This window comes from Protopterus annectens, chromosome 1.part0 (genome assembly GCF_019279795.1).
Source record: "Protopterus annectens isolate FY-2018-M chromosome 1.part0, PAN1.0, whole genome shotgun sequence".
NCBI classification, from domain to species: domain Eukaryota; kingdom Metazoa; phylum Chordata; order Ceratodontiformes; family Protopteridae; genus Protopterus; species Protopterus annectens.
This window is the reverse complement of record NC_056725.1, coordinates 1,833,733,645-1,833,761,129: the sequence shown is the minus strand read 5'-3', so window position 1 is coordinate 1,833,761,129 and position 27,485 is coordinate 1,833,733,645. Positions and strand designations below refer to the sequence as shown.

The window sequence follows — 27,485 nt, the reverse complement described above, 5'->3', positions numbered from 1 at the left end:
GCTTGAGGTAAACCTGGACACCACTTTAGGTATAATTGAAGCATTAGTTCTTAAGGAAACCCTATCTTTGTGTAAAATAAGGTTGACCTACCATGAGAGTTTGCAACTCAAATACTCTTTATGCAGAGATCCAAGCAATTAGTAAGACTGTTCTCTATGTTAAAAACCTCAAGTCAGCTTGACTGCCTGGTTCAAATGGAGCAAGAGTTAATTTTTGCAACATGAAATTAAGATCCCAAGGTAGAATCATCTGTTTTCTAGGAGGCTTCTTATACAACACTCATTTCAAAAACATTTTCACATGAGACTGTACAGAAAGAGGGTGATCCATTGATCCATGGACAGACAATCTGAAATGGTCCACAAATGAAACTTGACTGAGGAGTGAGACAGGCCATAGAACAGTTACTCACTGTAAGTTGTAGTTGTTTGGAGTCGGGCTATATCAAACATCCCTGTTTTTGTGAGTAAATCCACTATGCCTGGAAGCTTATGGTAACTGCCTCTGGTCATTTCCAAAAGAAGGGAACCACTGTTGCCTGGGGATACAGGGAGTCACCACAATTACCTCTGAGAGCCTTTCTGAATCTTCAGAATGACTATACATATTAGTGAAAAGGGGTAGGAAAGCATACATGTATATTCTTGTCCAAGATTAAAAAAAATGCATCTTTCCTTCAGGTCTTCTTGAATGGAGTCCTGGAACAGAATTTTACATCTTTCTTTCAGGTCTTACGTGGAGTCCTGGAGAATTTTGCCAACTGTCTGTTGAAAGTGGTGGCAAACAGATCTCTTTGAGGTGTTCCCCACAGCTGGATCAAATCTTGGGAGATCCACTGATTCAGTTTCCATTCCTGAGGGTCTGTCCTGGTGTTGCTCAGCTAGTCTGACACATTGTTTTGCTCTGATGGTATGCAAGATGCCTGTAGAATGAGACTGTGCTGAAAATCTATATCCCAGGTTACCACAGCTAGTCTGCACAAAGGTTAAGATATGGTTCCCCCGTGCTTATGTACAAGATTATTGTGGTATTGTCTGTAAACATTTGATGAGGTTCCGGGGACCACAGATGACAGCTAATTAAGAGCATTTATAAGAGTCACCATCTTTCTTTTAAGTTCATGAGTTGTGGCTTTCCTTTATTTTTTGTTTCAAAGACCGTACATGTTTATTACCATGGAGACTGCTCTCCATACAATTTGATGTATCTGCTGTGATGGACTATACTGAAGCAGGGAGAACAGAAAACTTACATTGTGAGAAATCTGGTGTCCCCACCACAAAATCTCCCTTTTCACAAACCAGAAACTGGAATTAGAAATGTCAAGGAATCTTGATGCTGGGACCATAAAGATTTTAGGAAAGACTAGATTTTCTCATGTGGAGTCTTGTAACAGGTATCATGAGTATCGCAGATGCCAGGAGATCCAGAATCCTGAAGAATTCCATTGCTGAAATGGTAGTCTTGAGTGGAAAACCTGTGGAAGAAAGCTCTTTGAATCGAGTTGTCCAGCAGACACCCTAGGAAAACAATTATGTGAGAAACAGTCCGACAAGTCTTCTGTAAGTTCTCTTTAGGATCCCAGCCTATGTAGGAGATCCCTTACCCAAGTGAGAGATTCCAGGCACTTTATGTGAAGATAAGCAAGTCATATAAATAAGGGAAAAATGTGACTACCTTACAGTATGCAGTAGGCTATCACAGGAATTGGACACTTTTGTAAATACACTTGAAGCAGTAGATAACATCAATAGTAATAATAATAAATGCCTGTTTGTTAATTGGGGAGGCCCATTAGACACACTCGAGACCCAGGAGCAAAGTTTAGTTAAGTGACTTGCTCAAGATCACACAGTTGGCAAGTGAGGGTGAAGGGAATCAAACCTAGTACCACAGTAACTACAGCTCACAGCCTTAATCCTCTGTGTCAGCTGCCGGGACTGGCTAAAGAGTAATGCAAAGAAGTGATAAAGTGATCCAGACATAGAAAACCTTAAGAAACAGCTGAAATCTGAATCTACAGGCATGTGATGATATGCAGCTCTTAAATGTAAGGTCATTAGAAAACGCAAACGGGGAACAAAAGCAACAAGTTGTGTAAAGCAGCATATCACAAACACATTCAGAAATTAAAGATCCAAAACTGGTCTCCAAGCATCATCTTTCTTTGACACCAGAAACATTCTGGAATAAAACCCTTCCTCTTACTGAGAGGGGGAGACAGCGTCTATCACCCTTTGAGCAAGTATATGCTGAATGACATAAGGGAAAAGAAGAATCTGATCTGACAAGTGAGAATATGAAGGACTTCTTACCTTCTGCTTTCACCTTATCTGTATCCATATAAAAGAGAACCTTGTATTGACCACCCAGAGAGCCAGAATGAATGTAATGAGTGCCATACTTTTCAATCAGTTTTCGATAGGCACTGTATTCGTACGTAGCTGGAAGGTTCGCTAAATCTTTCCAGAATGGCTCAGCAAGAGTTAAAATCTCTGGCTGGTTATTAATGAACTGAGCAACTTCAACTTCATTCTGGATAACCATGTAATGATAACTCTGAAAAAAATCAAAATAACACATTATAACTAAAAAAAAATACCACTCCATTAACTGTTTTGCTTCTGTTAATCATAGCTGTACAAATAACATGATTTAGAACACCTTTCCTGAAAGAGGCTATTCCCTCACATACCTTTGCCTATCAAAGTATCCTTCACTGTGTAAAACTGAACCTGATACTGACCAATTAAAATGAAGTCTTGTTGGCTCAGATAGATGTCAAAACATCTGAGGCCATGATCTCTCCATGATCCCTCCAGCATTTTCAAGGAACAAAACACTTTGGAGATACAAATTCAAATAGCAGCCAAGATAAATGAAGCTTCAGGCACCACAAGGTCCAACAAACTACTTTTTCATTGTGGTCGATACATTATTACAGATATGTGACAAGGTAAGCATGTTGCATAGTACTACACTTTCTTCAGAATATTTGGTCTCTATTCAAGGGAGGAAGACTGTATAATCTGTACAAACCTTTGAACTGCTCCTGTTAATTGTGTTCACTGCATGCCCTCGTTCTCCATAATTTGAAGTTACCACATTCTCAAAATGTCTGCTGTAAGACCAACTGCTGTTATAAAATTCATAGTTAAAATCGTTCTGTATTTTCACCTATTTATGCAAAAAAGAAAAGAAAAAGATATGTTTAATTTCATCTCGATTTATATTCCGGTGAATAATCTGAAAATCAACAGTAATGACTCAACAAATGGCCATTAAATGTACTCCAGCATGCAAGGACTCCAACTTATAAGGACTGTTACTTCTGCAATGAGCAAATATTAAAAATTAAATTATATTAAAAGGTTCAACTGCGGTTTACTTGTATGCATGCCACATTAAATTAAAACAGGTGAAAAAACTCCAAGAGAAGATACAAATGAGAAACAGACAGAACAATTCTTTTTATATGATAAGCTTAAAATACACTGATGACAAGCATTAGAAATTGTTCACAAACATTGATCTGGAGAAAGCAGCTACAAAAAAAGGAACCGTTTAATTGTAAAGAAGTGTTCTGCAAATAAGAAATCCCTTTGTCTCTCTTTCTTTAAACTCTGCATACATTTTTATACAACAATCACACTTCTTTTCTTAGCTTCCACCATATTCCCCCTTCACTTAGTATCACCAGGGCAGATTAAGGCCAGTCTCCCCAAACATGCAAATATACATACAATGGCCAAATTTCTCATACATGCAAACATGCATAAAAAGGGCCAAATTCCTCATACATGCAAACATGCATGCAAGGTACCAAATTCCACATACATGCAAACATGTATGCAAGGTACCAAATTCCTAACACATGCAAACATACACACAAGGTACTAAATTCCTCATACATGCAAACAGGCATGCAAGGTACCAAATTCTTCCGACATGCAAAGATACATACAAGGTACCAAATTAATGCATACAATTTACCAAATTCTCCATACATGAAACATGCACACAAGGTACCAAATTGCCCATATATTTAAACATGCAAACATGCATAAAAGGAACCAAATTCTTCCCACATGCAAATATATCAAATTCGCCATAAATACAAGCATGGATACAAGTTACCACATTCCCCATAAATGCAAACATACAAACATGGTACCAAATTCCACATAAATGCAAACATACATACCGAATTCCCGCTACATGCAAACATGCACATAAGGTACCTAATGCTCCATACAAGACAGCAAATTCTCATTGTGCAAACATGCAATTAAAGTATCCAGTATCTCTGTATATGCAAACATTTGTACAAGGTACTGAACTCTTCATACATAGAACCATATAAGATATTGGACTCCGCACATACACAAGCATACATATACTTACTGGACTCCCCATATACACAGATATACACTCAATGTGCCAAATTCCCTGCATATACCTATATGAATACAAGGTGCCAAATTCCTAATACATTAAATGCGCCAAATTCATCAGATACACACATTACTAAACATACAAAGTACCAAAGTCCCCATACATACAAGGTACCAAATTCCTCATATATTCAAGTTTGCAAATTTCCCATACTTAATAATATGCATAGATGATACTTCGCTCCCATACTTATAAATATACAGATCCCTATCAGTTGATCGAATTTCAGAAACTTGAAATTCATATGGTCGAGACCATACGATCGAGTTTTTGAAAACCAAAGTTTTTGAATGGAGATTGCAGTACAGCAGGTAATTTACCCTTTTCTTCAATGTAGTACAATCTCGGAGTTGGAATATATAATTTGCAGGGGGTGTGGGGTGCGTAACCCCCCCTACAAGGGGGGTGTAGGTGGACTTGTCCCCTGCATAAATGTAAAAAAAAAATAGATTTTTGTGGGATTTTTGTTTTCTTTCTTTCTTTTTTTTTTTGATGATCGAGTTTTCAGAAACTTGATCATATGGTCATGTCCGTATGAATTTTGAGTTTCTGAAAACCCAGTCATCTAACACAGATACAAATATACACACAAATCACTATACTCCCCATAAATAACTGATATTCAAACAATGAACCAGATTCTCTGTAGCTATAAATATGAATAAGAAGGTATCGATTTCCTCATATCTACCAATATTCCTAGAAGCTACCAATCTCCCTGCACATACAAACACTGACACAATGTACCAAATTCTCCAGGTACACAAACATGCATACAAGGTACCAAATTTCCCATACATACAAACATGCATGCAAGGTACTGGTCTCTCCATGCATGTAAATATACAAATCTACTTATATATTTATATGTACACACACACACACACACACACACACACACACACACACACACACACACACACACACACACACACACACACACACACACACACACACACACACACACACACACACACACACGGTACTGGCCTCCCAGTGCACACATACAAGGTATAAACTCATCTAATAATTTTTAAACCGGTGAAGACCATCACTTGACTGTAGCATTTCAGTTAATTTCTTATTTCAATAACTTTATTATTGCAGAATGTTACTCCTCCAATCTGACCCTGCTGAATGAACCACAAAATGCATCTAGTTATTTCTTTTTAAACAGTGTAGAGTAATATTTTCTAGCCCTATACAGGCTCTCACCCATTCACTGCTCTTATGCCTTCACAGCAGAATAACATCTGCTGTCAGTCTTTTATCCTGGGAGAAAAAGGCTCCAGTTCTTTAATGACTGTTCAAAATGCAATGCTTTCATACCATTGGCTAATTCTGTTACTAGTTGCTGTGGTTTGTCTTCTCTCTCTCCTCCTTATGCATTAAAATCAATTGAAATGGTTTGATTACAGCTGTGCATTATGGCACACATACTTCATTTTAATTACATTACTACTGTCCAAATATATCCATTTCTATTTATTCTCTTTAAATGTTTTATATTATACATATCACTCAGACATGCAACTTTTTTACTGGAATTGCATGATTCTTCTCAGTCTCCTGTTTTCATTTGTTAACCCATGGCAAGATTGCAAAAAGGTCTCTGTGGTATTAGCCCTCCACCTCTAGATTGGTCCACCTGCTGAAATATTAACACAAGGGGTTCTCGGGGGGGATAGGTCATCATCCTTGTGTTGGGAGGACCTTTTTCTCCAGTACTCTTCCCAACACAATGCAAAGGTGCCATGGTAGGATACAGTGGTAGATTAAGTGTGCCTTGGGCCCCAAGCTGTTTTCAATCCAATGGCCCTCCAAACTTGCTTTTGCAGGACCATGCATAAATATACCTGTGTATGTGTGTGAGTTTGTGCATCATGTTTGTCTGTCTATCCATCAATGGTTACAGTGTTATCTATGGTTGCAGTGCAGTTGGTCGACACTTGTTTGCATGATATACATGAACAGCATTACAGATTGAACATGCCTGTTTGTATGACTTATGGATCATTGACAAAGGTAAGTGCTGAGACTGAGAGTTTGTGTGAAAGTGTGTGCTTTAAGGTTAGGGTAAGGTTAGGCAAGGGGTTTAATTTTTGAGTATATGAGAATGTACGTGTTTAGCATTAGGTTTAGGGGGCAGTTTTAGTGTAATGTGTGTGTGTGTGTGTGTGTGTGTGTGTGTGTGTGTGTGTGTGTGTGTGTGTGTGTGTGTGTGTGCACGTGTGTGTCTTGTGTAGTGGTAGTTTTATGGGAAGGGCTTTTTAATGCAGGTTATGTTTAGGGACAAGGTTAGTGTTAGCCGATATTACTAAGATGGACCATTATATGTACATTATATACAGACATACACACACACACGGACACAAAAGCAAACACACAGTTTATGGATGGAATGCCTCTGACAGAGAAGTATTTCAGGATGACAGTAACAGACAATTTTTTTCAGTCCTCATTTTCAGATGTTTTGTTTAAAGGTATTTAATGAAAACTGAAGCTTTAATATATGTTAAAATGAGGATGTTCAAACATTTGCAAAACAAAAAAGTAACTGGAACCATGAGCAGGGATAAACAGTAGTTAATTCAAAAAAATTCAAAGTCTACAACTTACTTGAAGAGTTGTTTTTTAAAAGTAATAATTGTTTATTCCAACAGTTTAAAATCCATAATGTACTTAGAAGTGCTTATTCCACAAGTTTAAAGTCCACAATGTACTTACAAATTTGCTGCTTATTCCACAAGTTTAAAATCCCCAAATGTAGTTAAAAGTTGTTATAACATTTAGCAACAGAATATGAGAAGTTCTATATCCCTGGCTAACCCATTAGCCAAATTTCCAGAGGGCGGAGGAAGTCAGGAGATTTAAGTAGTCACATGTTTGTCTCTAAGCCCATCACAATGCAGAAGAAAGCTGAGAGAGATACTTTACAGAAGTTTTTAGATAAGAACATTATGCTACTCAGACATCTAAATGTATACAGTATTAAGTGATCAAAGTCTAGTGTATCAGGTCTAACCGTGCTGCAGATGCTCCTTCTAAGTACTGTGCAACAGCATGTTTTGTTACTAGTATTAGGTAGTTGTTGTTAATCAGGAAATAATGCAATCTCAATGTTACTAGTATTAGGTAGTTGTTGTTAATCAGGAAATAATGCAATCTCTCCCATAAATTACTTTACAAAAATTACATCTCAAATGATAGAGTGCCAAACTGGCTATTAATTCAAATACTACTTGGGAGACATTTTCAGGCTACTTACTATAATGGTTTACATTCCTTATCCTCAACATGTTCATTCTGCATAAGTCTTGTCTGAAACCTAATCCAAAACCACAAATTTATAATACTAGGAGATCTTAATATGGCCTGATCAGGTCAATTTAACTTATAAGATGAACTTTAACTTTACACAACGTGACGCAAACAGTAAAAGAAAAACAATCCCAAACTGTAGCTGTGGTAAAGGATCACTTCTAGACATGGCACTTAATAACATGCCCTAAAAAGGAACACCTATCAACAGATATGACAAAAATAGCAAGTGACCACTATCTTAGTAAACAAAAACATTCATTCAACACACAAAAGGAAATGCTCATTATAAGAACTACTAGGCACAAGTCTTTCTGTGTTGAATGGAAGCCTGCTAGACTATCAGTGGGAGTGGTAAGCACTAGGTAACCTATCTGGACCAGAAATTGGTTATTGGCCATTTGGGCAACTTTTCCATCTCTCCCTGATTTAAAAGTCGACATTTGCACTTGTTTCTTTCCTGTAAATAGTCTAGTCCAGATACAGATTCTTAGTTTTAGCACTTGAATTTGCTTATTCGTGCCCATCACTTGTTCAGAACTTGTTGTAAGCACTAAATAAGCTACAAATTAATACAGCACTCAACCTTCTTTGCCTAGAGGAAAAGAGTTTTTGTACTTACTTCCCTCACTTACTTAGAAAAAAACAGCTCTTGTACTCACTTTCCTCACTTATCTAGAGGAAATATATTTTTATTCAGGCATGTCCAAGGGTCAGCTCCCAGTGATCTCTCTTGTCTAGCTGATGAATCTGGACATCTTGGGGCAATGCAGCAATTGCCTCATGTACACAGACAACCCTCTCCTTCTACCATCCAACACTACAACCTGTGAGACATGCACTTATCTAGCGAAACTGGAGGTAAAACTCTCTCCAACCAAGACTGAACTTGACAATCAAGAGGAGAAGGTAGACACCTGCACCACACCACACTCATGATGCATCACACAATCCCACTAAATCTACACCACCAAAATCCACACATAGTAACATAAAAACATTTGTGGAGGCTCTCAATAATAATCTGCTCAAGCAACAGAGACCTCCAAAGCAGAAATGCAAGCAACCTCCAACCCCCAACACAACCCAAATGACACATAGCCCACAGATTCAGTGTGCCACTCAACCACAGCCAATAAGGCAAAACAACATACCCAACACACTAGTCATAGGTGACTCTATAGTCAGGCACACTGATGTCACACTCACGAGGCTAAACAAGCTGAAGGTTACTGTCAGCTGCCTGTCGGGTGCCAGGATCCACCAAATAACCCACGCACTTAGATCACTCCACAACAAGTACAAATATGACTCTGTCATTGCCCATGTTGATGTGACTGACCTGAGATGTACCTCCCTGGACTACATGAAAAGAGACATGGAAGAGCTCTCCCATCTTGTAGCCCAGGCAGTTATGACCCTAACCTTGAGTAGCATTCTGCCTTCGCCCAGAATTATACCGCCGTACAAGGACAAAATGATTGACTTCAACAATTGACTAAGCTTCTGGTGTCATTCTAAGGGGATCCAGTATCTGTCTGCCTGGGACGACATGGTCGACAGACCATGATGCTTTGCCAGAGATGGCCTGTACCTGTCACCCCTGGGATTCTGGATACTGGCTAAGGCTCTTGCCGCCCCTATAGTGTCTTTTTTTAAGCAAGGTTCAAATGACAAATTCACCACTGTAACAGGAACAGGCAAGCAAAAACTGAGGGTAATGCTACTCAATGCTAGAAGTCTAAATCTCAAAATGCACTCACTCGAGGCACTCCTTAAAATGGACAACATCAATATCTGTGCGGTGACTGAGACCTGGTTCAAGGCTCCAGAGAGCACCCCTGCACTACCAGGCTATAACTCATACCATACTTTTCGGCCATGTAACCTGGACCGGAATACTAATGGTGGAGGTGTGTCCATCCCTCTCAAGTGTACCTCATTACGAGGAACGTACCTCATTTGGGGTCTTAAAAAGTTCATGTTCCTCAAAGTTCCTCAATGTTCCACATTGAAAGACTGTCACACATTCAGTTTTAGGAATTGTTTTAAGTGAAATCTATGGTAAATAGAAAAGAATCATATTAATTCATTAAAAAGATCTTCTTTATAAGTAAAACCAGCATATTTTAACCATCCTATGACCTTCCTAGTTGAAGTTGTTAGTAAGCCATTAGTTTGTGTTCCACGTTTTGCCCATTTGTTCCACATTATGAGGGATAGTGTTCTTCATTTTGGAGATGGAAGGTTGAGAGCTATGGGTGTGTTCATATTCATTAAGGATATCCACACCTCCAGGCTATTTGTTCAGCATAATGCATCCAAGGTTATCCAAGTGCAACTAACTGTGGACAAAAATGCAATCCAAATTGTAGCTTGCTACAGATCCCCCACTATGCCCCAGGATTCCCATTCCTCTTTTCTTGATATACTGGAAAATATTAGGGTTCAACCAAACACTCTAATAATGGGTGATTTCAACTACTCCACCATTAACTGGAAAAAACTACTCATGTACCAACTCCTTCATGCAATGCTTTCTGGAATTCATAAATTCCAATGCCCTGGATCAACTTATCCACACCCCCACCAGGGGCAACAATATCCTAGACCTAGTCATTACCAGCATGAATGACTGGTGTTCCACACCTGAAGTCAACTCCTCATTGGTCTGATCCGACCATAAGCTAATCACCCTAGATATCCACATCCTGTCCCCACCCCCCACTAAGGAAACCATAGTAAAAAATTTCTCTAAAGCCAACTTCATGCTTTTTACGACAGAAGTGGCAAACTTCATGACACCCATGCAGATGGACAATACAGTTACGACTCGTGAATCCTACACAAATGCACTCTATAAGCACTTACATGAGTGCATGTGTCATGCTATTCCAAACAGAACCAAGATGCTATCCTCCAAAAAAGGAAGCCAATCTGGTGGTCCCCTGCCATAAACAAACTGTACAGCAGAAGGAAGAAACTGTTGCAAAAGAGAGTAAAATCCCATGAGTGGAGGAATTCCCTGGTCAGCCTCAGTAAGAAGCTGAGATCCCTTATAAGATCCTCTAAAGCTAGCTACAAAAAAATTGCCACTGATTCTAAGCACAACCACAAAGCATTCTATAGCTATGTCAAGAATCTCAATGGCAATACCCAGATCTGCTCTGAGTTACAATACAATGGCACGAAAATTAAAGAACCAACTGATATTGCCAACATCTTGGTAGATAGGTTCAGTGCTAACTTTATCCCCCCACCCCCTAAAGGGCCCATATCTATACAGAAAGAATGCAGAGTCCCTGTAATCACAACTACGCATGTAAAACCTGCACTCTTTAAAGCCAAAAACACAGCATCCATGGGACCTGACAACATCCCAGCCTGCATTTTACATGAACTTCAGAAGAAACTGGCACCCCACCTAAGCACCATGTTCAGTCATAACCTCAAATCAGGCTTTGTGCCTACTGAATGGTGCACAGCAACAGTTATCCCACTCCATAAAGGGGGAGTCACCACTGATCCCGGAAACTATCGCCCTATTAGCCTGACAAGCCTGGTCTGCAAGGCCATGGAACATATCATCATGGACCTCATAAACAAAGACATTGGTAACCTCCAAACTCTGGACCCCACCCAGTTCAGGTTGGTGAAAGGCAGATCATACCTCCTGAGCCTGATCGACTTCTTTGAGGCAGTCACCAAAGCCGTAGATGAGGGTAAGGTGGTTCAAACAGCCTATCTTGACCTCACCAAGGCTTTTGACACCATCTCCCTTTCTGGAATTATAGCTAAACTCATTAAACTAGGTATAAATCCCTACATCACAAGATGGGCTGCCAAGTGGCTCACTGACAGAACCCACACTGTAAAAGTTGCAGACTCCAAATCTGACTTCAAACCAGTGACATGTGGAGTACCACAGGGTTTAGTCTTGGGACTTCTCCTGTTTGGTATCTACTTCTCTGAAGTACAGGCTAACACAGAAGGCCTCTGGCTAACGAAGTTTGCAGATGACTGCAAACTAGGAGCCATAGTTGAGTCCCCAAATGATGTGGGCATCCTACAAAAGGGCCTCACTGAGACAGATGCCTGCTGTCAGAGCCATGACCTCAAGCTCAATAACAAAAAGTGCACTGTCATCCCCTTTGGTAAAAACTCTGTACCCATGAACTACCACATAGGCAGCAGTCTACTTAACACCGAATGTGTGATAAGAGAACTTGGGACCCAGGTGGACATTGCCACAGTAGTCAGGAAGTCTTTCTACATGGCACACCTCATCACAAAAGGGTTCTCATCCAGGAAAATAGAGGTCATTGTTCCCCTCTAGTCGACACTCATTAGACCCATTATAGAGTACAATGCCCCTTTTGGAATGTACCTCACAAGACATCTGCAGCAGCTGGAAAGGCCACAGAAACACCTCACAAAGAGGATTACTGGCCTCAAACAGATGCCCTACACTGACCATCTCAAAAAACTCCAGCTTTACTCCATAGCATATCGCCTACCCCGAGGTGATCTCTGCCTAACATATAAAGCTATGTCAAACCCAGAGCTGTTGGACATGCTACACCTAAAGAAATCACAATCCCTCCGAGCTACACACTCTAGGGACCTAAACCTTGTCATCACAATAAATAGGACATGCTGGAGGGATAGATTCCTGTCCCAGAGACTTCCAATACTCTGGAACAAGCTACCCATCTATGTCAAGCAAAGTTCCTCATTAGCACTCTTCAAGAAAAATCTTGATGAGTGGATGGGAAATATGAAATACACCCGAGGATCACTTCTGTGACTCTGCTGGACAGTGGCACAGGAAAATAACTTTCTTGGGTGGCGTATGCCAGGGAACCTTGTTGGCTAGGCTTACTTAAGACCTTGGGCTGATAGCCTAGTACCTACCTATGAACCTATGAACATCCCACAAGTTATAAAATCACTCCTATTATTAGAACTAGACCATACTGAATGGATGTCAGTGTGTGTGACAAAAGAGAGCTGATCACTGCACTTTCCTACATCTATAACATATTACCACCAATACAAGACAGGCTTTCCTCCTCACAGTACTGGAGGCTTTAAGGTAAAAACCTCCCACTGCTAAACCCAAATTTGTAAAAAAAATTAACGCTAAGAAACAGAGAACGGTAAATGTAGAAACAAGATCCAACCAATTTAAGTTTGTGGTAAATGTTATACTTCTTTAGAACTTAGGGTACCTTTCAACCGCTTAGTTCAAGAAATATGGACAAAGCCTAAAATAACTGTGGGACAAAGGTAAAAAATTAGGAACATACTAAAATAACAGGTTTAGAGTTAGCATGCTTTTCTGAAGGATATAAAGTCTGAAACTCAAACGTGAGTCATTATTTAGTGACTTCAGTCCTCAGTGATTTGCCAGAAAACCACAACTTTTATGAGGAACAGACTAAAAATAAGAGGCAAAAATATGGACATTCTGCAAGAATCTGGGCAGTTGAGAGGTCTGAATCAGAATACCTTAGAAGGTTGCAAGTTGTACTCATCATTCACTCATTACTTTAAGCTAACAGTTTGCCAAAAGGCTAAGGCTGACCTCATAAAAACTGTTTAAATTCAAACCTCATAAATGTCTGTATGGATGCCACTGCCATCTTCTCCAGTGCTCCTTTGCATACCATAAGCAATGTACAATGGGAGATGTTGTGCATATGCATCAGGTTCAACTAGTTTTATACCGACACAAAACTCCATCTCCTGCACCAGAAATTCAGTGACATTCTGGGTCACAACAGTGGGTAAAGACTGATGCCACATACCGATGTTATGTGATTTCCACATAGACATTGCAGAGATACAATTAATGACATTTTTGTACTTTTGGACTGTTCTTTTGTCCAAGAAATGATTATTTAATAACTCCTTCAACAATGCAAAGGTAGAAACATGTCTTGTATTAATAGTAAAACATTAGATAAAGTGTTCTTGTCCAAGAAATAAATTCTTAGTAAATCAGAATAATCTAGCTTTTAAGAGGCTTGTTCAAGCTGGCAGGTGGGCAGGAATACAGGCTTGCAGGATATAGTAAAACAGCTGTGCAGATTCTTGGGCTCCAGGCAACCACCTAATTAACTCCTTCTATAACCTGCCAATGCACCAAGAAATGCTGGGATACATATCAGTTCACTCAGTGCAAAATGATGTGATGCTGACACTATGGTCCTGCACACTCTCCCTTTATCATTTACCTACGCTGCCATATCTGCAACACAAATCATCATTAGTTAGAAAACCACCCTTCCACAAACCCAGTCACTAGCAACAGTGCCAGAGCAATATACTTTTCTTCTCTAAAGTAACTAAAATGAGTGACTTCAAAGCATGTTTATCTGCTACCCAGGTAGCAGGTCATATCCAAAGCAGACCCTTTTTACAGGCAAACCGGAACATACAAAGAAAAAATAGTACATACATTTTTACTATCATTATCCACAGCAATCAAGTGAGGTATAACATAAAATACTAAGTGTGACAAACCGAAATGCTGCCAGCCCAGCTAGCTGGAATTTTGTAAATAATTATACGTTACATGAAAATATTAATATGATTTATATACATATGTAACATTGCCAGACCAACTATCTGGAATTTTGTAAATAATCATATATTATTTGTGAATATTAATATGATTTATATGCTTCTCTTACAAATGTAAGAGAACTATATGTTATATGCACATTAAACTAATGGTGCAGAAGTATGTATTGAACTGTATATTCTGCACAGAGTTTCAAGAATGTAACCACAGTGTACCCTACTGGAAAAGAACAAAGTTAACTTGCAAACTCTAAGAAAATAAGTGAATTGTTTTAAGACTGTGTTTATTACAGTTTGACTGAAGGTGACAGGATGTCTACAGCTAGAGGTTTATTTCTATTGTCTTGAAACAGAAATAATTACTAGGTTTGAAATGCAAAAGTGTTTAACTGTTTTACAACTTCATGTTCTAGGAAAACTTCTGAGAGATATGTACTTCTCACACAGATATACTAAAACTTCTGTTGGTGTCTTTTAGCCTGGGGACTGAAGGCAGGTGACAAACACTGATGTCATCCTGGCATCCAGCAGTAATGTTGATTATTAATTTGGGAACTCTCTCACAGACTGTGTATTTGTCTTTGGACCTGGAAACATCCTCTCATTAGCACTTGCCTTGCTAATAGTAAGTACTAGATTACAGTAATCTCTCTTAGACATAGATAGGAATATAGTAAGATTAGTTTAGATGTATTCTGTATTTATTTGAGATTGTCCTACAATGTTGTTTTAAAATATTTCCTGTGATTCTGAACTCTGTAGTCACTGTGCTGAGTTATTGAATATTGTCTTGTTTTTTATTATTTATTATTAAATATATTAAGCCTTTTAATTATGCCTGGCTTGTTTAGAGATATTTAAGCTCTTAGCATACTTGCATACATATTTAGTGACACTGTATAGGTCACTTCGATAGCCTTAAAAGCCTTGGACATACTTACTATTTGAATAACAGTAACATCACACAATAGGATTGGTCACCCTTTGGTAAGGGCCTTACAGTAGCTGATAAGTAAGGGTGGGTGATGGCAGTGCCAACTAACTTATAATCTGGGCAGAAGGGGGCATAGCTAGTAAAGCTCTGCCAGCCTTCCCTAGGAGTATCTGTGTGTTTGTATACAAATCAAATCTCAAAGTGTGTGTGTGTCAGCTACTTGGGTAGGGACACAAAGCACTGGTTGGACAGAGAGGGTGCTAGAGGTTTTGGCTTGGCCACTTGGCTGAGATCTTAACCCTATAGCTGTATCAGTGGATAGTCTTATTGGGGACTGGGAGAAAGAGAGAGAGAGAGAGAGAGAAACCAGCCCCAGACTGACTGTGAGCTCTGTGTGCTATTAAGGGAAATTGTACTGTACTGTGTGTGTATACTTGTCATCCTCCCAATGTGTACGTCCCTCACTGGTGCTAGTGGTGAGAATTGAGGCTCCTTGTTTAGTGGGCCAGTGCAGGAGTGTCACACTAAGAAATAATAAAATATTACAATGTACTACAAGAAGCACATCAAAATCATGTATTACCAGCCAGATTATTTTAAGCAGCATCTTATATAAATCATAATATTCCATAATGATATAGTTGTGGGCAGCAAATTCAATTGCTCTGGGGTGAGATGTTTTGAATCTAAATGCTATAATGAAAAGGGAACACATTTCATGTTATTGTGAGAAATGATGCTTCAGACTGATGAAACCTATATCAGATAGTGCAGGAAAGTCCTATGACTACTGAGCTATATGATGCTATTAGAATAAAATAACATTTTGCTCTGGTGATACAGTGAAGGCTTCTGCTAAGCTTCCTGTTCAGCTGTCCTAGTCATAACAGAGACAAGGCGACTAGACACATGGTTGCAAACCAGAACATTTACCCATGTCTTTCTTTTAATAGCTTCCACTTCATTCTGTTATGCACATTTTTTTGAAAGTGCACCCCCTCTAACCCTCCACACCACTTGTCAAGTCACCAGCAGGACTGTAGACAGAAGTAATATCCTCCATACTCCCCCACATTTTTATGTGCCTTGTACTGTTGGTAAAAAATGAAACCCCTTTATCACGTACCCATATTTTCATGTCTGCAGTATATAGAACTGAAAAAGTACCTCCCCCTCCCGTACAGGGTTGCCTCCTTTATATCATTCCATTTCTAGACATAAGTCAGAGAGCCATTAATGCATATTAAAGAATCGGCAAACTGTACATCAGTACCCTGATTAGAGAACGAACGTTCTCCAGCAGGGTATTAATGTATAAGTAATGCCCGGTGAAAAACTAATCTGTCGCTTCATGGCAGCATATCAAGCTGCTGTGGATCTTGGACTGCTAAAAACTAACGGCCGACATTACTTTTACACTCACTAAGCACCTCTTTTGCTGTTTAGCAAGTGTAAAAAAAAAACAGAAAGAAGTGTGTGTGTGTGTGTGTGTGTGTGTGTGTGTGTGTGTGTGTGTTTACTTTTTTGTCTGCATGTGTGAGTGAATGTGTGTATGAAAGCAGAGGAGACTGTGTGTGCATGAGTGAATGCATGTATGAAAGCAGAAGTAACTGTGTATGAGAGAGAGAATAGGCTGTCTGTAAAATTGTTGTTTTACTTACTTATTTCTTTTTTTAAGTACTATATGCTTTCTCTAACACCATTAACATATACTACAGAAAGTTTGAAACATTAGGCAGAGGAACTATTTTACATCAAAAATACACAAAAAATAATCTAACATTTAAAAAAATGAGTAAGTAAAACACAATAATTGTACAGACAGTCCATTCTCTAAGCACAATAATGTCCTCCAGGGTGTGTGTTAAAGTGTAATTAACATCCTTCTAGGAGTGCAGAGGCCTACACTCGGGCATTATTGCTTACGTAACCCCATATATTTTCTGCAATTGCCCCACCCCTTTTAAAAATTACACCTACACTCATGCTGTTCAAGTTACAACACTCAGTAATGGAGTGACAACATACTAGTAGAAATAAGTAATGTTTACTTTAAATGAAGCATTGAAATAAAATCAATTGAAAATGTAATATGCAAAAAAAAAAAACAAATACAGTATTGTAACACCATGTTACACGCTATGATTATGAACAGAAAAGTGCACTACTACCAAAAAAGGAAAAAAAGAAAGAAAGCAGAAAGTAAACTGTAAATACAGATAAGATACAATGCAAAAAATATATACAGTACTATTGTGACAAGATGTTAAACACTAAATACCAGGCCTGCAACTCCTTACCTGTATCCATCAGGTCAGTACCCTCCCATTTTTCAAAGCCACTCTGAAAGATGTTCCAGCTAAAATCTCTCTCTATTCTTGCTCAAAACCAGGACAGACTATCCTTAAATGTGAACAAGTACCTTTTCATTCCTTATACCTCCTTATTCTCCCTTCTTCACTTACTTCCTTACTGCTATCAAATTCTCTTCCCTGACTTTCTCTCTAAATATACCATAAGCCTGTTTTTCCCTCACTTCATATTGTATTTCTTATTTGTATTACACTAACTTACCTTTAATTTCTCTACAAAATGTCTAAAAGTTTCATAAATATTAAAAGATTGCCATATAACTTATATCAGCTCTCAATCAATGTTTTTATATTATGTCTAAATCGTTATAATTATTTAAACTGCAAATGTTTTTGTTTTATTTTTGAAGATTGTAAAATTATTGTTCTTAAAATGTTTTGTAATAATTTGCAGCTTTTCTCCCTGGGCCTCTGCTGAAACTGGGCTTCTATCCAATCAGACTTTCCCATTAATCAAATGTCAATAAATAAATCTATGGGAAAACGGGATCTACAGATCACACTGGAAATAGAAAATAAATATGCATTACTCCCCAGAGAAAATGAGAACATAAATATGTATATGTATAGGGTCTATATCAGTTGAGCAAAACCCTAGTACACGAATACAAATACATTGAACCGTATTGCGCAAAGTATGTAAACCTCGAACGTCCAAAACAGCAAATTCCGAAATGTCGATTTGTTTTGGTTGGCCTGTCTGCGGTATAGCTCCGTAAAGTAAGTGTGTAATAGATAGGACTTTAGGGTTAGGATTTGGGTTAAGGTAAGTGGTAATGTATGTAAGATTTATTGTAGTGTTAGATGTAGGGTTTTTTTTAAGTGTATGTATGTGTGTTATTTATTTTGTTTGGGTGTATGTCTGTAGGGGAAGCATGCGGTAGTTACGGACCTTAGGGTTAGGGAGGGGTTAAGGATAGTGCATAGATAGTTGTGTATGTAGGGTTTAGTGTAGTGTTGGAAGTAGGGTTTTGTTAAATGTTATGTATGTGGATTATTTATTTTGTTTGGGTAGGTACTAAGTAGTGGGTGGTGGGGTTGGCCGACTATGATAGTTCGATATTTTATTTTTCGAGGTTTAGTGCATTTGGAATTTTTGTGGTTCGAGGTATAGGGGTCGATGTTTAGGTATTCACGTAAAGGGGTTTTCGCTCAACTGATATAGACCCATGTAAACCCCTCATTATATTAAGGAAAACGTTATGTACTGACCTGTCCTCCCCATGACTTATGTACTTCTGGCACTGAAAGATCTTCTACTTTTCATGCTGGCATTGCTTTCCTCCCTCCTCTGCTTCCATTTCTTACATTCAGTCATCTGCCACAAATTCCATGTGCTTCATTTAAGGTGCCAGTCTCTGTAACTTCACCTGAGCACCAAAATCCTCCTGGGATGGAACTGACTGTCCACATTCTGTCTACTATAGATTCTATTTATACAGCACTTAGGTTCATAGGTTCATATGCTGATAGGTAGGTACTAGGCTATCAGCACTGGGGCCTATATAAGCCTAAAAAATTTCCCTGGCTTTCGCCACCCAAGAAGGTTATTTTCCTGCGCCCCTGTCTAGCAGAGCCACAGATGTGATCCCCAGGGTGAATTTCCTATTTCCCATCCAATTGTCAAGATTTTTCTTAAAGAGGGCTAATGAGGAGCTTTGCTTGACATGAATGGGTAGCCTGTTCCAGAACAAGGGAAGTCTCTGGGACAGGAATCTATCCCTCCAGCATGTTCTGGTTATTGTGGTGGCAAGGTTTAGGTCACTGGAGTGTGTGGCTCAGAGGGATTGGGGTTTCTTTAAGTGTAGCATGTCCAACAGATCTGGGTTTGACTTGGCTTTGTATCTTAGGCAGAGGTCGCCTCTGAGTAGGCGATAAGTGATAGAGTACAGCTGGAGTTTTTTGAGATGGTCTGCGTATGGCATCTGTTTGAGGCCAGTAATCCTCTTAGTGAGGTATTTCTGTGGACTTTCTAGTTGTTGCAGACGTCTTGCGAGGTACATACCAAACAGGGCATTGTACTCTATAATGGGTCTGATGAGGGATGAGTAGAGAGGAACAATGACCTCTTTTTCTGGAGGTGAACCCCTTTGTGATGAGGTGTGCCACATAGAAGGATTTCCTGACTACTGTGGCGATGTGATTATCAAAGAGAGACTGCTATCCACCTGTATCCCAAGGTCTCTTATCACACTTTCGGTGTTTAGTAGGCTACTGACTATGTGGTAGTTCATGGGTACAGTGTTTTTCCCAAAGGGGATGACGATGCACGTCTTGGCCTTGAGCTTGAGGCCATGACTTTGACACCAAGCATCAGTCTCAGTGAGGCCCCTTTGTAGAATGTCCACATCATTAGGCGATTCTGTTATGGCACCTAGTTTGCAGTCATCTGCGAACTTCGTTAGCCAAAGACCTGCTGTATTAGCCTGGACTTCTGAGAAGTAGATGCCAAACAGGAGAGGACCCAGGACAGAGCCCTGTGGTACTCCACTTGTCATTGGTCTGAAGTTGGATTTGGAGTAGGCTACTTTCACTGTGTGGGTTCTGTCAGTGAACCAGTTGGCTACCCATCTTGTGACATAGGGATTTATGCCCAGTCTAGTGAGTTTATCTGTAATTCCAGGATGGTGTTGAAAGCCTTGGCGAGGTCAAGATAGGCTGTTTGCACCACCTTACCCTTGTTCACGGCTCTGGTGACTACTTCAAAGAAGTCAATCAGGTTTAGGAGACATGACCTACCTTTTGCAAACCCAAACTGAGTGGGGTCCAGAGTTTGGAGGTTACATGTGTCCTTGTTTATAAGCTCCAAGATGATATGTTCCATGGCCTTGCAGACCAGGCTCATCAGGCTAATGGGTGGGTAGTTCCCAGGGTCAGTGGTGGCACCCCCTTTGTGGAGTGGTATAACCATCACTGTGTGCCATCCAGTAGGCACAAAACCTGAAATGAGACTATGACTGAACATGGTACTTAGGTGGGATGCCAGTTTGTTCTGTAATTCATGCAGAACGCAGCCTGGGATGTTGTCAAATCTCATGGATGCTGTATTCTTGGCTTTGGAGAATGCGGTCTTTACATGTGCAGCCATGATTACAGGGGCTTTGCATTCTTCCGGTATAGTGATGGGCCCTTTGGGAGGGTGAGGGGGGGGGGTGAAGTTTGCACTGAACCTATCTGCCAGATTGTTGGCAATATTAGTTGGTTCTGTATATCTAGTGCCATTGTGTTGTACCTCAGAGCAGATCTGAGTATCGCCATTGAGATTCTTGACATAGCTGTTGAATGCCTTGTGGCTGTCTTTAAAATCAGTGATTTTATTTTCATAACTAGTTTTGGAAAATGTTATGAGGGATCTCAGCTTCTTTCTGAGGCTGACCAGGGAGTTCCTGCAATCAGGGGATTGTACTCTTTTTTGCAACAGCTTCTTCCTCCTTCTGTTGTAGACTTTGTTTATGGCAAGGGACCACAAGATTGGCTTCCTTTTTTTGAAGGATAGCGTCTTGGTTCTGTTGGGGATGGCACGATCCATGCACTTGTGTATGTGCTTATACAGTGCATTTGTATAGGATTCAGCAGTTGTACCTCTATTTTCCATCTGTATGGGTGTCGTGAAGCTTGCCACTTCTGTCTTAAGAAGCATGAAGTTGGCTTTGGAGAAGTTTTTTTACGGTGGTTATCTTAATGGGGGGTGCGTGCGGGATATTGATGTCTAGGGTGATTTGCTTGTGGTTGGATCTGACCAGCGAGGAGTTGACCTCTGGCGTGGATCATCGGTTGCCCATATTGGTAATGACCTGGTCCAGGATACTGCTGCCCCTGGTGGGAGTATGGACAATCTGATCCACGGTGTTGGAATTTATGAATTCCAGAAAGCGTTGAGCAAATGAGTTAGTACATGAGTAGATTTCCCAGTTGATGGTGAGGTAGTTGGAATTGCCCATTATTAGGGTATTGGGTTGTACCTTAATATTAACCAGTATATCAAGAAACATGGAGTGGTCATCCTGGGGCATGGTGGGGGATCTGTAAAAAGCTACAGCCTGAATTGCAGTCTTGCCCAGTGTTAGTTGCACTTGGATAACTTCGGATGCATTATGTTGAGCAACTAGCCTGGAGGTGTGGATATCTTTAATGAATATGGGCACACCTCCTCCTTTAGTGTTTCGGTCCAGGTTAGGTGGCTAAAAGTGTGGTATGAGTTATAGCCTGGTAATGCAGGGGTGCTCCCTGGAGCCTTGAACCAGGTCTCCGTCACTGCACAGATGTCGTTGTTCTCCATTTTAAGGAGTGCCTCAAGTGAGTGCATTTTGAGGTTTAGACTTCTAGTATCAAGTAGCATTACCCTCAGATTTTGCTTGCTTATACCTGCTATGGTGGTGAATTTGTCATTTGAACCTTGCCTAAAAAAAGGCACTATAGGGGTGGCAAGAGGCTTAGCCAGTATTCGGAATCCCTGTGGCGACATGTGCAGGCCCTCTCTGGCAAAGCATTGTGGTCTGTTGATCATGTCGCCCCAGGCAGACAGACACTGGATCCCCTTAGAATGACACCAGAAGCTTAGGCAATTGTTGAAGTCAATCATTTTGTCCTTGTATTGTGGTATCATTCTGGGCAATGGCAGGATGCTACTCAGGGCTAGGGTCATACCTGCCTGGGCTACATGATCCGAGAGCTCCTCCATGTCTCTTTTCATGTAGTCCAGGGAGGTATGTCTCAGGTCATTCACACCAACATGGACAATGACAGAGTCATATTTGTACTTGTTGTGGAGTGATCTGAGTGCTTGTATTATGTGGTGGATTCTGGCACCCAAAAGGCAGCTGACAGTAACTTTCTCCTTGTTTAGCCTGGTGAGTGGGACATCAGTGTGCCTGACTATAGAGTCACTTATGACTAGTGTGTTGGGTACATTGTTTTGCCTTATGGGCTGAGGTTGAATGGCACAGTGATTTTGTGGGCTATGTGTCATTTGGGTACGGTTGAGGGGTGGTGGTTGCTTGTGTTTCAGCTTTGGAGGTCTCTGTTGTTTGGGAAGATTTTTATTGAGAGCCTCTGCAAATGTAGGTGTGTGTTTTCTGTTACTATGTGTGGGTTTAGGTGGTGTAGGTTTTGATGGACTATGTGTTGAGTGTGGTGCAGGTGTTTACCTTCTCCTCTTGACTGTCTAGTACAGTCTTGGCTGGAGAGAGCTTGGCTTCCAGTTTGGCTATATAAGTGCATCTCTCACAGGTTGTAGTGTTGGGTGGTAGGAGGAGAGTGTTGTCAGTGTACATGAGGCAACTGGTACATTGCCCCAAGATGCCCAGATTCATCAGGTGGACAGGGGAAAATACCGAGAGCTGACCCTTAGACATGCTTGGATAGGTGCTTATTAATTTAAGTTCTAAAAGCTGTTTTCCTCCTAACAAGTGAGGGAAGTTGAGTGCTGCAGTAATTTGTAGATTATTTAGTGCTTGCAATGAGTTTTGAACAAGTGCTGAGCACAAGGAAACAGTTTTGGGTGCTAAAACTAGAAAACTGGCTAGTTCTAAGGGACATCATCTCCTCTCTGGATATATTAGTTTGCCATAGTCCTCTGGTTTTACAAACCTTTTGTTATTTTTGCTGCTGACATTTTGCATACTTGTCAGCAAAGCTTATTTTTCACCTGTTCCTGGACTAAACTAAACTGACTAAAAAACTGCTGCTCACATCCAGACCTCTATATATTTTACCTTGTGGGTACAAGGGTTAAATAGATGCCTTTGGTAACAAATCTGTGTTATACTGAATAATATCAGTTCAAGTACACTCCACTAAATGTGACAGATGACTAGCACCACTACCAACAAATGTGATAGTGAACTGACACTGATGAGGTTTGAATCCCACCAATGCCAACCAAATGTGACAGCTGACAAAAGATGTGGAGGTGAGCTGCAATCACTGCCTCCAAGGAGTGAAGTAGCAGCAAGAAAGTTTGCATGTCTGTTTCAGTACTAGTTTACAAAGTACAACCTGGCTTCAATAGCATACAACAGCTATTATAAGTATGGGCTTCCAACCTCCAAACCCAGACAGGGCTGCACATAAGACACCGAGTTTACTCTTTCAATCGCTATCTGAGCCAATGCCTCCCAGGGACCCTTTATCTAAAGTAAACGCCTTTCACACAAAATATTCTTTAGGAAGGGTTGACAGAATGTTTTCATTCTAAACAGCTTTCTTCCTAGTCTGGTAGCACAACCCCCACTCTAGAGGAAGCTTTTAAATTAAAGCATATATGTAATACACCAATTAGTGTCTCTTTCACTGCTAGTGGGCCTAAGCAGTCTCATGGAAGACATGAGTTACACTGTACACAGTTTGTTAACTAACAGTATAAATAATGAGTGACCTCTTTTCAAATAAAAACAGAGCCTAAATATTCCTATAAATACATAAATGCTAGTCATAAAACCTTAAAGGTAAATAACTGAACTTAAACAATAAGGAAAAGAGAGCATGTAAGTAGGCACAAGAAAAATTTAAAAAGTCAATAACCATATAATGCACACATGAAAAAACAAAGCTCCAAATGACTATGTTCCCTGGTTAGCTTACTACATAAATACTGAACTAGCTAGCTGCTACAGATGGTTCCACACCATAAAGACAAGCAACAGCATCAATTGCTATAGCATACAGTTATACAGCATATTTTTTCTCAGCCCCCAGTGCTCCTAACATAGTCCTTTTGCTGGGGGAAACACATTGTAAAATCAGTTCTTTTACTCATCATTACCACCAAGGATTGTTAAAACACATCTACATCTACTTCCCTTGTCTCCTGAATCCAGGTTGTGTCTTAAAAGTCCTTGTAGCAATTACACCACACTGGTCTTTCATCTTTGTTCGCTGCATTAACAGGAGGTGCCAGAATGTCTGGAGCCTCACACATTTCAAAAAGATTCCCTATCCTTTGACATTCATTTCTACACTCTGTGTCAGTTAGCCTGGTATTATCACAACTGCTTTTCTTTTTCATCTAGCATTATACCCTGGTTTCACATCCCTATAATGGGAAATGTCACTTTACTAAATCAGAAAAAAGAAACAGCTGAAAAAGTAAACTTAACAAACAGGCAGTGCTAGGCATCTCAGCTCTCCATCTGATATAACTCTGTAGTTCAGGTAATACCACAAATTGCCTGGACAAGCAAAACACACTTGAAAATTATATTTCATGATTCAAAAAGGCCATCACAATACACTCAAAGGCATTTTTCAAGAAACCTAGGCAAATGAAGAAACATCAACAGACTACAGCACAACAAAAGGCAACAACAGCACATAGACTCCATATGCACTCACACATGTGTATGCATACACGCACGCACACAAGCAACCCTGTAGGGTAGAAAACATGACAGTTACCTAATCAAGGAAAACTGTGACCCGTAAGGAGTAAAAATCATAGATGTGCCGTTTTTTTTTTTGCGCCAGTCCTTTTCTGACTATTGAGCTTACCTTCCTTACCATGTTTACAACTCTGTTGACCTGTTTCTGCCCTCTTGGGTGACAGCCCTGCAGCTCATTTACTTCCTGTGGGTGAGGGATGAGTGTTCTAGGAACATCTCCATCATTCTGTAGAGAACTGGCCTTTTTCTTTGCAAACTTGACTCCCTGTACATACTTGCTAGCCTTGACACCCTGTACATACTTGCTAGCCTTGACTCCCTGTACATACTTGCTAGTGTCCAAAGGGGTGGCATGCCACACCTCTACATGATGTGATCAATTGGCTCCCATGTAAAAAGCCCCTGCACATTACTCCTGGTCTCCATTGGGGATTCTACTGTAGATATCCTTATCACCACATGAACCCCACCCCAAAGACAGTCAAACAGGCATGATTAAACCATCAGATTCATCTCCTACCACTTCCAGCTCCAACAGACCAATGCACACATTCTAACCTTAAGCACCACAAACAGCAGTTAAAGTAACACAAATGAAAACAGGTTTACCTTAAGCAGGACACTTTAAGTGCAATGCAAAAAACATATATTAAACACAAAAAGCAGTAGTTGTCAAATATATGTTTGACATTAAGTGCAAGTTGCAGCAGTACTCAGAAATATTTTGACTTTTTAGTTTTAGCAAACAACAAGTAACAATGTCCTCATTAACTACTTTGACCTTAAAAAGAACTACAAGTCTGCTGCAACACAAAATAGATACCTGTAGAAATCATGAATTTTTGTAGCTAATCACCTGACTATTTTAAATACTTTCAGTACATATTCCAAGATTTGACTTGCACCCATGCCTAATGTTGCCAACTGTCATCATGTTTGATAGTTGGCCCCTTTTCCCTGCATCAACTGTAAATGGTAAGGGAAATGTCTCGGTTTGCCAGTGCTACTGTAAATGTTAACATCAGTATGATGGGGTACTTTGCTTTCCACTCACATTTTAATGCAGGCAATACCCCTTCTTCCTTTATAGCCTTATGTAACCCAGTCAAGCTCATTCTTGCCTCCTTCTCCATATTCATTAACAAACTTCCTTGTCATTTCCCTATCTCCCATTCATCCTCTACACTTATGACATGGTCATTTACTGATCACGTCACTCTCAAACCAACATTCAGTTCCATCTCCAGTCAGACTTACAAGACCTCCACCAATGGCTCATAAACCATAAACTACTTCTCAACCCTTCCAAGACTAAATCTATTATTTTTGTAACTCCACAGAAAATTCATGAAGCACTTGACTCTATCCTTGATTTACACAACCATACCATATAAAAATACTGAGGATTATAGCTTGTTAGATCTCTAAACTTCCATTTCTAAAATGTTAATTGAGAGAAGTAACTCCTTCCACTTCTGGGTCAAAAATATCTCCAACAAAACAGAAAAATACTATACCACCATTGAAAGTACTGCATAATTCGTCAATAGTACCTAACAATATGATTTTGGAAAGATTATCAGTGAAAACATCTAGTTTCTAACTTTTGGGTATGAGTTTCTTGGGAATATTTCTTTAAGAAGGTAATTTCTGCCATTTTTTTGCATCATGTGACATTAATTTGATTGTTTAAATAGTGGAGTTTAATTTTTTGGTTTTATCTGAAGAAGTCTTAACAAGAGACAAAAGCACTTATATTTTAACTAATAAAGAGGTGTTTTCTAGTACTTCCAATGGTGGTTTAGCATTTTTTTTGATTAAAAGTTTGTGATTTCTTAATGTTTTTCAAAAATATCTTCCTTTTTCTATTTTAATCAGTCATGGCAGCTGTCACTTGTCTGGTCAGGATAACAGTTGTGGGTTTGGTTCAAGCAGCTTTATTATATACAAACACATCAGGATTGAGGCTTATTAACTTAAACTTATAAACAGATTGACTACTGCACTTACACATGTTAACACTCTAGCTGTTCTCTCAAAATGGCAATGCTGTATGCACGTGCTCTATTATATGCACGTGCCCTCACTTTGAAATGCTTCTTAAAGTTACAGCACACGCTCTGTTCTACATCCTCCCTCTTTGAGAAATGTCATATACTGAAAATGACAACATTCCTTGACATGCAATTGTACAGAAACAATCCTCTGACATGCAATTATACAGAACCAATTCTTTGATGTTCATTTATACAGGATGAAATACAAATAAAACAATCATGTCCAAGTTGTGTATTTTACACTAGGTCTGGAAATACAACCTGATTGTGTGACATAAAAATTAGAACTGGGTTTAGCAAAAGGGACTGTCTTTAATGAATGTTCAACTTGAGACATCTAGGGAATCATCAGGAATGGGAATAGGTACTGAAACATGT

At 39.6% G+C, this 27,485-nt stretch overlaps 1 protein-coding gene across 1 annotated transcript in view; it reads right to left on the bottom strand.

The window, feature by feature from the left end:
- The window catches only part of C7 (complement C7), a 708,293-nt gene that overhangs the window by 436,118 nt on the left and 244,690 nt on the right, over positions 1-27,485 (bottom strand). Inside the window, exons 7-8 of the mRNA XM_044069786.1 lie at positions 3,041-3,178; positions 2,317-2,560 (exon numbers count right to left, since the gene is read on the bottom strand). Of these exons, the coding sequence (XP_043925721.1) occupies positions 2,317-2,560; positions 3,041-3,178 (382 nt within the window). The remainder of the gene's footprint in view (positions 1-2,316; positions 2,561-3,040; positions 3,179-27,485) is intronic.